The following is a 13150-nucleotide window of genomic DNA, read 5'->3' as shown; positions in this document are numbered from 1 at the left end:
TTGTTTAAGAGAATTTCACATAAAGGTAATTAGGTTTATTTCATTGTCAAACCTATGTTCATCTATCTAAGATATATTTTGGATGTGGATTTAAATCAGTTCCTCGGATGCAAGATAATTTGGCTTTTAGAAGCTGCAGGACGAGCTACTTCCTGCGCACTCAACCAAAGTGTAAACTCTGCCGCCTAAACCTGGATTTCAGAGTATGTTCATCAGAACTGGGCTGGCATGAAAGACAAAACAAATAGCGATAGTGGGAAATGCTAGCTCCTTTTTCACTTTCACTTATCGGGTAAAATAAATGCTTATAAATCATGTTTCAAAGAAATGTTATGCATAATGTTTAATAACTAGAAATTGGATACAAGGAATCAGCTATTTAGGACATCTGGCTGGCTTAATAAACCTGATGAAACAAAGTCTTCCAAATGGTGATAGTGTGCCAAATACCTTTGTTTCAAGTTTTGATTTTGCACCTTCATGAATGAGTGAAGTAAGATGGCAATGCAGAAGACCACTGCACCAGAATATCCAGTCTGTTTCTGCAAAATCTCCTTTGCAGAGAAACTTAACATCATTAGCTAGAAAGGCTAGACTACCAAAAGTTCTGTCAAACTAAATATGATTTCTCTTTTAGAAGAATTTTGAACATTCTTTGTCTAACAAAGCTGTTCTTTCTCTTGGGAACCAGAAGGGAACATTTCTATTTCACTTTGAAATATTAACCTAGAAAGCTATAACAAGAATGTGTACTTGTATCTATAAAGGAGATCATACAAAGTTGCCTTGGTCTTAGGAGAATGTATCACCAGGCACTGTGCTAGATGATGGGAATATGTATATGTAGTCTACAAACCTGGCCCTGTTCCCACCTTCATGAAATTTTTTACCTATTGGAGGAGACAGTTATTTATCAAATAATCATACAACTAAAAATGTAAGTGTTTTATAGATGGTGAAAATAGTATAAGATTAGGTCTCAATTTTTTTATTTGTGAAGGAGTACCTACCTTGCTTACAATGTTTGTGAGAGTTTGAGAACTGTAAGGTCCTCTAACTGCCTATGGTAAATTATATGCGTGTGTAGATATTCATATGAAATACTATACACATTTGCATGCAGATGTAGGCAGTAATTAAATTCTGATGATTGGGAGAGGGAAGAGGGATTTAAATTTATTGAGGGCTTACTACAAACCACACTTTGCCATGCATAATATCATTTAAACCCTCACACTGCTTTATTCTCATTTTGCATATGGGATGACAGAAAGTCAGAAGTTAGTTAATTTGGTCAGGACTTACAACCAGTTCTATTTATCACCAAAGCCAGATTTTCTGTTCCTGTCTGGGCTTTAGTTCTCTGTAGTAGAGACAACAGCACAGAGGTGGTGTAGCATAGAGTATGCTCAACCCCTCTGGACTTTCATTACCTCATCTGTAAAATGGGAATAAGAACAAAAATAGTACCTACCTCAGTAGGATGCTGTGAGAATTCAATGAGTTGATAGAGGTGAAGCCCTTGTAATAATGTCTGGCATGTAGTAAGTACCATAAGAGTGTTTGACATTTTCTGTTTTGTTTTTAACCCTGGGATTAGCATTGCTTAATGTGAATGAAATTAATGATGTTCCTATGAATAAGTACAGTGTGAAATAGACTTTAGCTGAAGTCCCCAGGACTGCTGACATGTATACTCCTGTAATCCCCCAGAGGGATTGACTAAGCAAATCATGGCATGCAGGAGGGGGAGATCATTCCAGGCACAGCGACCTGAATGTGCAAATGGCCTGAGGTGGTAGAGAACTTGGGAAGTCCCTGAAATGAAAAGGAGGCCAGAGTAGCTAGTACAACGAGGTGGGGAGAGTGTGGAAGGAATGAAGCCAGAAGTGGAGGGACCATGTGGAACCTTGTGGGCATGCTGAGAATCTTAGACTTTATCCTAAGAGTAAAGTAAAGACAATAGAAGGTTTTATGCAAATAAATGACATGACCTAAGTTTTGTTTTTAAAAGATCACTCTGGATGTTGTGTGGAAAATGAATGAGGAGGGAGAAAGTAGGCAAGAAAGGACTCAAGGCATCAATTACAATTGTTGCAATTGAAAATGTAAGAAATGATGGTCGCTTGGACAAGACTGATGGTGTAAGAAAGGGAAAGAAGTAGTCTAATTTGAGAAATAATTTGTTTGTAAAATCAACTAGACTTTGGAAAAGACTGGATGTAAGGGATAAACAAAATTATAATAAAAGACTGATATTTCTGATTTGAGGAGCTGGATAAATGGTGACAACTTTCTCTGGAGAGGAAATATTGGAAGAAGGGGAACTATCACAAGTTAGATTTTTAGACACGTTGAATTTAAACTACCTTTGAGATATGCAAGTGTATATCTGGACACTTGGAACTGGAGGTCACAGTAGAGGCCTGGGCCAAAGCTGTGACTTGAGGAATCCTTGGTTTATGAACCTTTGAGAGTAGATTAAAATAGGGGGCTTATGACCTACCATTGAGGGATTCAAAGAATGAAACTTCAAACAAAATGGTACTTTGTAAACGAACAAATGTTCTGTAAAATAATAGCAGTGTCAATAACAAATGGAAGTTTTAAGAATTCCTAGAAGCCAGGAAGCAGATAGGGCTGGAAAACCTGTGAAAAAGAAAAGGAACTGGGGTAAACCAGGTAAATGGGCTTTCTCCAGAAGGACCCAGTAGCGGTTCCAAGTTAAGTCAATATATATAAAGAGGAGGCGTGAATCACCAACAACCATTGACCAGGTGTTCACCAAGGAGCCTTGGTTTGGACTCTTGGTCTGTTTGGTCTGCCTCTTTTGCCCAAAGGATAAGGCTGTAATCTAGTCTGAAAGAGAGCCTGAGAATGGACTCTATAATAAGTACCAGGGCCTCCACAGCAGGCAAAAAGGGACAACAAGCAGGAATGGAAGCTCCGTCAAAAGGGGAAAATACATCACTGTGTTTTTCTTCCAGAGACACCTCGCCTACAGTGCCAGCTGTGTCTGTGAGTAGGGTCCTGCGGGTGCTCTGCACACAGACCGGGTGCATAGACCCCACTTACCCAGGACCCACAAGGGAGCAACCCCCATCAGTGTAATGAGCCTGCAAGATTTCAGAGAAACCCCAAGGACTAGTTTTCTAAGCTAACCAATATATTCTTCATTCACAAATATGAACAGACAACCTAGGATCGCTAAGAGTTTAAGGAAAACCAGGCATATGGAAGAGAAGGGCCAAAATTAACAAACAGAATAACTCCAGAAAAAAAGACATAATTTAGGGGACAAAAAGAGCTTTTGGAAACTTCTAATCAATAGTCTTAGAAAGGGTTGAGTAAATACTGCAACTGTAAAACAAACAAAAAAAGATGTTATGAAAAGAGAGGAAGAGACTGAACAGATTCTCAGAAATTAAAAACATGAGTGTGAAAAATAATTAGTGGGCAGGTTGAAAAATAAAATGGGTACAGATTAAAAGTAAACAATGTTTTTCTACCCTACTCTTAATACTTTCTTCTGATACCAAAAGTATGGGTTTTTCTCACACTGACAAATTCTCCCACACCAGCTGGGAGTCCTACGGTTCAGTCAGTTCTGACACTATTTCCTGGAATCAACATCAGATCCCACAGGTTAAGGGCTCAGTCCCACAAGATTGCCTCCACTTCAGATGCAATGGCAAGTCCAGACCTCCCGTACTTCTGGCCAGCCGGCTATAAATCAGATTTAATAATTTTCTAGAATTGCTCACAGAACTCAGGAAAACAGTTTACTTACTAGATTACTGGTTTATTATAAAAGGATATAATTCAGGAACTGCCAGATGGCAGAGATGCATAGGACAAAGTATGAAGGGAGGGATCTCAGAGCTTTCATGCCCTTGCCTGGTGTTCCACCCTCCTAGCACCTCCATATGATAACCAGTCCAGAAGCTCTCCAAACCCCTTTAGTTAGGATTTTTTTATAGAGGCTTCATTAACTAGGCATGACTGATTAACTCACTGGCCATTAGTGAGTCCCCACCCACTCTCCTCTCCCAGGAGGTTGGAAGTGGGGCTGAAAGCTCCAACTGTCTAATCACTTGATTGGTTCCCCTGGCAACCAGCCCCCTCATCCTTAGGGGCTTTACAAAAGTCACTTCATTAAGGTAAACTCAGGTGTGGTTGAAAGGGTCTTGTTATGAATAACAACAACAACAAAAACTCCTTTATCATTCCAGAGCTATTTCAGGAACTGGGGACAAAACCCAAATATTAATTTATTGTATTACTTTTGGAGCTCTGTGCCAGGAATGAGGATGAAGATCAAATGTATATTTATTATTATATCACAATGTCACACAACTGAAGATCAAATTTGTTATTTTGGACATTGAGGAACTATCCCTGAACATTGAGTAATAAAGAGATGGGAAATAAAGAGAAAATCTTGGCAATAGAGATCAAGTGGTCCAATACATGACTAATACAAGTTTTAGAGAAAGGGAACCGATTTAAAATAGTAGAACATTTTCATGGTCAGAAGAAAGACACAAGTCTTTTCAATGAATGGTCTCTCCACGTGCGGTGTAAGATGAATTTTTAAAACTACTCACATCTAGTTACATACTGGGGAAATTTCAGATTGTGATAAGGATCCTAAAACCCTCCAAAAGAAAAAAAGTCAAAGAAATGAGAATCTGACTCGTCAGTGGAAGCTAGAAGTCAAGAGGCAAATATCTTCAACATAATGAAGGAAAGTGATTTTGAATCTAGAATTCAAACAATCAAAAAAGTTTGAGGGCAAAGTAAAGACATTTTCCAACATGACACAACTCAGAAATTCTGCTTACAAACATGGACCTATTGTGTGAAAAAAAGTTATTCAAGGCAGTATTTCAGTACAATGCAAAATGAATTGAAGAACGGAGATGGCATGGCATTCAAGAAACATTGGCAGCTGAGCAAGACCCAGAGGATGGAGGAGGAAGCCGTTCAGAAAGTAAAAGAGCATGGATAATTTGCATTCAAAGTTTTAGTAATATAGGATTATATTTCCTTTATTATGTAGTCAAATATACTGTAGGTTCTTTGGGCATACTATTTATACAATCATAACGTTGTAAATACTGATTATTCATTTTCAGTGTTCAGAAACATCCTTTAGATAAATTATGATTTGTTTTACAGAATAGGATGAAATTATTATGCATCTTAACATTGTAGAAGTATTTCATGAACTGAAACAATTAGGAGGGTGGGGGAAGGAATTAGGAGTATAGAAAGAAGTATGCTGATTTCCTTATCCTTCCTAAGCGTCAGTCTAGAGTTGATAAACCAAGTCAGAGAGGTTTTAGTGAATAATTTAAATTTAGAATGACTAACTTTAAATGAAGAACTAAAAACAGTAACTGTCGTTAGTGATTGCTACTGGAAAGTGAAACTGATACTGTGTGGTGCTGAGAGAAGCCTTTGTACTCGGTTAGTACAAGTTTCTCTCTTTTTTTTTTTTTTCGGGTACGCGGGCCTTTCACTGTTGTGGCCTCTCCCGTTGCGGAGCACAGGCTCCGGACGCGCAGGCTCAGCGGCCATGGCTCATGGACCCAGCCGCTCTGCGGTATGTGGGATCTTCCCGGACCGGGGCACGAACCCGTGTCCCCTGCATCGGCAGGCGGACTCTCAACCACTGCGCCACCAGGGAAGCCCTCTCTTTTTTTAACTGTATGTGTGTCTTACTTCTATTCTCTCTAGTGCTTTTAACATTTCTCTCTTCATCTTTGATGTTATACACTTACACTACCTCATATTAATGAATATATTCATTTTTCTTCCTCTTGCTTGAAGTACTGTGTGTTTTTTTAAATCCTGAGAACTACTATCTTTCTTTAGTTCCCACCAATTCTTTGCCATTATGTCCTTTTGGTCTCTCCCTAGTCTCATAATTTTCTCATATTAGAATAACTATTAGGGTATGTTTAACCTTCTTTTTCTCATTTTTCTTCCCCATGTCTCTTAACTTCTTTACATTTTTCTTTCTTTCTTTGGGATATAATCTGAGTGATTTCCACTGATCTATCTTCCAGTTTCATTACTCTCCCTTCAGCTGAGTTTTGTATATGACTATACATTTCATTTTTAGAATTCTTTTTTGGCTGTTTCTCAAACTAACCTGATTTTTTTTTTACCATGTTCTTAATCTATGGATGTTATTTCTGATTTTGAATCTTTTATTACTTTTTATTGTATTAATTTTAAAGTCCATTTTAAGTTACTTTGCAGTTTGTAGTCACTCGGGTATGAATCTTATTATTTCTTGTGCCTGCTGACACTCCTAATGAGTTTCCATGTGTGATTTGTAACTTTTGTGATTTGGGGTGTGAACTCATGTTGAGTGTGAGTTGTCTTTCACAGATGTGCTGCTGCAGCACTGGATTGTGGAGGCCTTCTCGTGTGGCTGTTTCATATTTGTCAGGGGATTTGTGGATTCCATGAATTCTGGAGCAATTTTTATGTTAGTTTCTCTACTCAGGATTTCCTTACCAAATGGGTAGTGCATGTTTCAGAACCACACATTCCAAGAGTAATAGTGTTTCTCCCAATATAACGATTCAACAAGAATTTCAATAGTAAAAATTTCAGAACATTACCATTAATGGGTTCATGGCATCTTTTAACACAGTGCCAGTCCATCCCTTTTCACTTTACAGTTGAGGAAAATGAGGTCAAAAAGTTAAATAACTTGTGCTGAAATCCAATAAATTAAAGGCAGAGCAGAGCCTAAAAGCTGGACCCTTTTCTTGTTAAAGTGCATTTCAACTTTATATAAATGGTGACTGAGGCTGATTCAAAGATAAACCTGTACTTGCTTTGGTTACTATTCTTAACTTTGGCTTCATGATCCAAGTGCCTGGAAAGTGGTTCCCTGAGGCTGATCCTACCCTGTGTTGCATGTTATCAAGCATTTTGGTGGTGTTAATTCTTTCATGCCCAATTAACAAATTAAAGCAGTAATTTTCTGTGTTACTGCTGGTAGAGACATTGGTAGATTCTGCCTTGGCAGATCTTCCTTTATCAACAGTTTACTATTGTCGCCCTTTTAAGTCATGCAATCTGCTTACAAATAGCTAAAGCTTCTTAAAGACTGCTGCCATGTCTTAAGATTTTTTTTTCTTCCTACGGTGACTAGCAAAGCACCTGCCACACGTAGGCATTCTATAAATACCTGCTGATTTGGCAATTTATTAAGAATTTTCCTTTTTCTCTTCCATTTTCTTTTTTTCTTTTTCTTTTTTTTTGTATTGGGTAATGGAACCTTTGGGGACATGTTTATGTGAAGTTTTTAGCAGTTTACTTCCTTTCCATGTTTTTACAGAGAACATACACAAATAGGTGACTAGTGTTTATTTATCTAATTTAAAGTAAATTATAATGATTTATTTTGTGTTCTGTGTGCAGAACAGAGTGTTCTGAACATAACTCCAAGTAGAAGAGCCTCAAGCTGAAGGTACAGTATCTTGTTTACACTGAAGGAGCTTGTGTGTGGACAAGAAAGCGCTGACAGCTCAAATGGATCCCATGGAACTGAGCAATGTCAACATCGAACCTGATGATGAGAGCATCAGTGGAGAAAGTATTCAAGATAGCTACACCGGGATGGGAAATTTAGAAAAGGCAGCAATGAGCAGGTATGGGGTTAAAATAACCAGGTTCCATGGAAAAATAAGAGACATTTATGGACATGGAAAACAAGTTTTTTGTTGGGAAAAGTTGGATATATTACCTATTTGAGAGATAACAATGACTTTGATGTTAACACATCAACTCCCTGATCCTGAAGTACACATTATTACATTATTATTGTATGTCAATCTTTGTGTGGTTAATTTAGAATTGCAGTTACAGTGTTCTTGTCCCTATTAATAATATAGAATAATTTAAATGATATTAGCCTATCGCTTCTGTTACCTTTTGGACTATTCTCTCAGACTCCTCTTCCTCTGACTGCCCTGTAAGTGTTGCTACATCTCCAGGGTTCTGCAGGGATTCTTCTCTGGCTAAAAGTGTCCTGAAGCTTATTCACAGCCATCAGGCTTCACCCACTGAACATATGCCATATCTTCCGCCGGTTCCACTTCTATTTCAACTCACAGATGTGTTTACTACCCATCTCTACTGGATGACTCATGTGTCTGAATTGCCTCATTGATAAAGTCAAACTTGTAATGTCTAATATTGAACTACTGCCATTCCCTTCAAACTCTGTCCCTCCTCAAGCAAACCCATCTTGGTGAAAGTCATCACTATCATTCAGGAGCTCAATCAAAGGATGTTTGGTGTCAACTTTGACTCATCCTTTCCCCGAAACTGCACATCCAATGTTCGACTATATCTGGTTGGGTCTACCTCATTAATATTTCAAATCTACCCACTTGTCTGTACCTATTCTATTGCCATCTTATTATAGGCCCTCATCATCTGTCACCTGTCTACTAGAACAGCCCTGATTTGTCTTCCTGTCTTATATTTTGCTCTCTTCCAACTAGCCCTGCACATCCCTTGCAAAAGTAATCTTTTACAATTGCAAATTGACTTATGTTCCATCCCTGGGTAAACCCTTTCAGTGGTTCCCCATTAGCTATAGGAGAGAGATTAGACTATACATACATTGCTTGGCATATAAGGCCTTGCATGATCTGGCCCTCATCTAGCTCTCCTGTCCATCTCTTGCCCTGCTCCCTGTTTGTACCCTCTTTCCTAGCCTTGTCGAGCCACTCAGAGCTCCTGTTCCTTCATTAACTCTGCTCTGTGTGCCTGGAATGCCCTTTTTTTTTAGTATTACCCACTCACCTTCCCCTTTTTCTCTATTGACTGCACTCAACCTTCAAGACTCAGCTCAATGTTAGTTCTCCTGTGAAGCCTTCCCCCAGTTAGAAGTGACCACCCCCTGCTTTGCGTAACCTCTCCCTGTCCAGATGTTCACGATGCCACTACAACATGTTAATGGTACTACCTGGTACATAGTAGCTGCACAACTGTTATTTGATAAGTTTATTAATTTCTCACAAAATATTATATAACACAAATTATGCACGACTTAAGACATTCAGAAGTGAATATTTGACCAAATCTCAGTCTGAAGTGGAGAATGTTATCCTCAAACCAAGACATCTTATTGCATTCACAACATCCAGGAAGGGTGTCGGGAGGAAGCACTGCTCTTCCTCCAAGAAGCCAGCGCAGTAGTAAACGTTAGTGTTGTCGGACGAGAGAGACTCTGGAGATGTAAATATGATGCTTTCTAGTTAGGTGACCCTTGAGGAAGCACAATGTAGTAGAACCAGGGCTTTGGAATCTGCAGAGGAGTTACCTGATCTTGGAGAAGATATTTATCTTCTTTGAGCTTCAGTGGAAAATGCAGAATGGCAAACCAACGCCTACTTTGCTGAGGATTAAGTGAGTGCCTTTGAGATAGATGATACTCTGTAAACTTTTCTTTTTCCTCCTCCACTTCATCACTCTCAGGAAATTGATCAAATCTGAGGGCTCTTTTGTTTCTGAGAAGGATGCACACAGATATGAGCTCTATGGAGGTGGCAGAGCTGAAGGGGACATGGTCCTAAGAACAGTCCTACAGGACATTTGGTCCTCTGAAAGCCGTCATGGAAAGAGCAAGAATGCTTTTGTTAGCTTCAGATAATGTGTTCTGGAACACTTACAGTGACCTAGCTTGTAACTCCTGACTCAAGTGGGTCATCATTTTGCAATTGTACGATCACTTTAAAAAGATGGGTTTTGTTTATGTTTGGATAGATCTCTTAAATGTAAATTTAGAGGGAAGTTCAACATAATACATTTATTTGGAATCATTATACTTATGTTTTCAATATATGCTGGGTTTGGTATTAAATCATTGAAGACACTGGGGACATTTCTCGTATATTTTATACAATCTTGGCATGTTTTATGACTACAACTCATCTCATGCCAAAATAAGATCATGCAAATGCTTCAAAGGAGAAAGTCTATTTACTTTCACATTTAAACATTTAAAAATTACTCATGGACTAAAGGATTCTAACTTATTGATTAAGGTTAAAATAGAACATTGGATGTTCCAGAGTTTAAATCTAGATGACACTTTTGTTTTTGTAATCGTTAGGTCCATCTGGGGCTCCAGTTCATTTTATGGTCTCCGTTTCCAACTATGAACATTGTGTACCAGCCTCCACATAGCAAGTATATTAACTACGGACATTAAAATAAAGCACAAGAGGGAGGGGGAGTGCAGAAGTGCAGAGATGGAAGAAGGCAGCATCTGAGGACATTATACTTCCTTCCAGAAATAGGAGGAAAATGACAGGATATGTTCCTAACTTGTACACCATGAGGTTCAAGAAAATCCACTTCTTGAGTTTTAGAAAAGCACACAAAACTTTATGATTTTGTCTGCTCGTTCTATCTACACTTTATATTGTTCTCTATTCTCAAAAAGTAACCTTGTTATCCTTCTTTCTCATAAGGTATATTCAGAATTAGCTTCTATTATAAGAGATCAATTGTACAGATCTATAATAATTATTTTCCCCTTTTATATTTCTAAGGGTTATTTTAATAAAATACTCTCCAATCATTTTATTTTACTTTCTCATGCAAGAAGTGTCCTAAAATTGCGATCTATCTAATTATAAAGCACTTTTAAGAACTAAGTATACATATTTGAGCATTTTCTGTAACAAAAAGAAAGCCTGTGTGATATTTTGCAGTGTCAAAATGCAGTGGTGGGGCTTCCCTGGTGGGGCTTCCCTGGTGGGGCTTCCCTGGTGGCGCAGCGGTTGAGAGTCCGCCTGCCAATGCAGGGGACACGGGTTCGTGCCCTGGTCCGGGATGATCCCACATGCCGCGGAGCGGCTGGGCCCGTGAGCCATGGCCGCTGAGCCTGCGCGTCCGGAGCGTGTGCTCCGCGACGGGAGAGGCCACAACAGTGAGAGGCCCGCGTACCGCAAAAAAAAAAAAAAAAGGATGCAATGGTGGCAGCTGAACTCATTAGTCAAGCCTTTCGGAAACGTGACTGGTACTAGATCCATATCCTCTAAACCTCTGGCACAGAGCTTCAGGAGCCGACCAGTACTGTCAGGGGATGTGCAGCTTCCAGCCTGTACCAAGCAGACCGCAGTCATAATGTTAAAGTCCTCCCAACTCTTCTACTAATTCATTGGATTTCTTTAATGTTTTTCTTAGTTTCATTCATTGTCTAACAATTCAAGTACATTTTCAGAGTAATTAAACTACACACACTCACACACAACCAAACACAGCACAGAGCTACCATCCAACTCCTTTCCAGCAAGGGATATGTGTATAAAAAGATGGAGCCAAAAAAGAGGAAAATACCAGCTACAGTGCCCTGCCCAGGGCTGCATGGCGCTGTGTGAGACCCTAGACCTGGGATCTGGTGCGTCTGGACGCGCTACCTCACTCTTCTGAGCCGTAGTCGCTGCATATTTAGAGCAGAGACATGGAAGTTTCTCTCACAGAGACACTTGAGCATCAAGTGAGATGGGATCACATTGCCAAGGCACTTAATAAATATTTACTGAATTAATAAGATCCTCTGATCGTGGTATATTAGCAGTTGAGAAAACTCAGTCACTACTCTGTTCCCTTTCTTTGGGAGGGCTCGAAATGGCAACAAAATTAGCTCTAATTATTCTCTCTCTCTCTCTCTTTTCTTTTTTTTTTTGCATAGTCAATGTGTGAAGAAGAAATGTGGCTTATAAAAGATCTCAACTAAAAAAATATTTTCTTCCTTCATAACTTTCTCCCTCCCTCCCAAAGTATATTCATAAATGGGGCTCAGTCATTGGTCTGGAAGGAACAGTAGTATGTGGAGGAGAAGAGAAAAACAAGTCTTATGTGTCTTGTTTTTCCTCTCCTAATTCAGTGACAGATCACCTGAAACATAAGTATAACTCAGAGCATTTACCAGATGTTTTTACTGTCTTCTTTTTCCTTTGTGTGTGTGTATTCAGTCAATTTACTAATGAAGATGCTGAAAGTCAGAAATTTCTGACAAATGGATTTTTGGGGAAAAAGAAGTTGGCAGATTATGACGATGAACATGTAAGTGACTTTCTGCTCTCTGGCAGTAAACAGGACTTGAGGATGTCTGATCTACCTGGGTCTCTGTGCGAAAACAAAGTGACTGAAATTTTCCAAGCCTTGATCAGCACATTCTCTGTTTATTCAGGCCCTTACTGGAATAAGGGCTTGTTTTTCCTGTTCGCCATATGGCTGCATAAATCATTTATGAAATTTATTTGTTTTTTGGAGAAATCATTCTAACCCAAATGTAATCTGCAATCCTACATGCTTTCCCTTCTTTATGTTACTCAACTTGTATTTTTTATTTTTACTGAGACCCCTGCTTAAATCAAGTACTACATTCCACTGAAAATTATACACTTTTATTGAAGTTGAGTCATGACTTTTATTCACTGTGATTTTATCTTAATCTTCCCTATTGGACGGTAGTCTCCTCCAGTAAAGATAATATAGGATAAGAATAATCCAAAAAAAGGTTCGTCCTTTGGCAAATATTTGCTCATCACGCATCCCTTTGTCTTCAAGCATCCTGGAACCACCTCCTTTGGAATGTCTTCATTCAATCTGAGTAACGCCATCATGGGCAGTGGAATTCTGGGCCTGTCCTATGCCATGGCCAACACAGGGATCATCCTTTTTATGTAAGTGAATGGACATATCTCCACTTGGTTCAAAGCCCATGCATACCTGGTGCCCTTTCAATTAATCTGAAGTTTGATCTTTGTGAATAGGAATAATCTGAGAGAATATTAACATATTCTCTTCCTTTTAAATAAAACAGCAACAAAAATAATCAGAGCAGTCTAATCACCATACTTGTTCAACCAGCCATCCCTAACCAAATGGCAGAAAGTTTATGTGCCCGATCCCCCAAACTGCTGGAACAGCCCTACCAGTCCATAGAAACCACTTCACAAAGTAATTAGTTATAAAATAATTTGGTGTTTAATAGTTACAAAGATCTTTCCCGGCAGCAAATCTGACTTTATACACACTCTTAGGAAAAACATCCCTTCCCAAACCAGACCTACAGGGTCCTGCATGCCCTGGTCCCATC

At 39.0% G+C, this 13150-nt stretch overlaps 1 protein-coding gene across 4 annotated transcripts in view; it reads left to right on the top strand.

The window, feature by feature from the left end:
• SLC38A4 (solute carrier family 38 member 4) overlaps nt 1-13150 on the top strand; it is a 68148-nt gene that overhangs the window by 30360 nt on the left and 24638 nt on the right. For all 4 annotated transcript variants that reach the window (XM_060024636.1, XM_060024635.1, XM_060024637.1 and 1 more), the window contains exons 2-4: nt 7447-7676; nt 12021-12111; nt 12619-12734. In XM_060024636.1, coding sequence (XP_059880619.1) covers nt 7558-7676; nt 12021-12111; nt 12619-12734 — 326 coding nt within the window. In that variant the 5' untranslated portion in view covers nt 7447-7557. The remainder of the gene's footprint in view (nt 1-7446; nt 7677-12020; nt 12112-12618; nt 12735-13150) is intronic.

Source organism: Delphinus delphis, chromosome 11, assembly GCF_949987515.2.
Source record: "Delphinus delphis chromosome 11, mDelDel1.2, whole genome shotgun sequence".
NCBI lineage: Eukaryota > Metazoa > Chordata > Mammalia > Artiodactyla > Delphinidae > Delphinus > Delphinus delphis.
The sequence above is the reverse complement of the archived record's forward strand: the minus strand, read 5'-3'. Positions and strand labels throughout refer to the sequence as shown.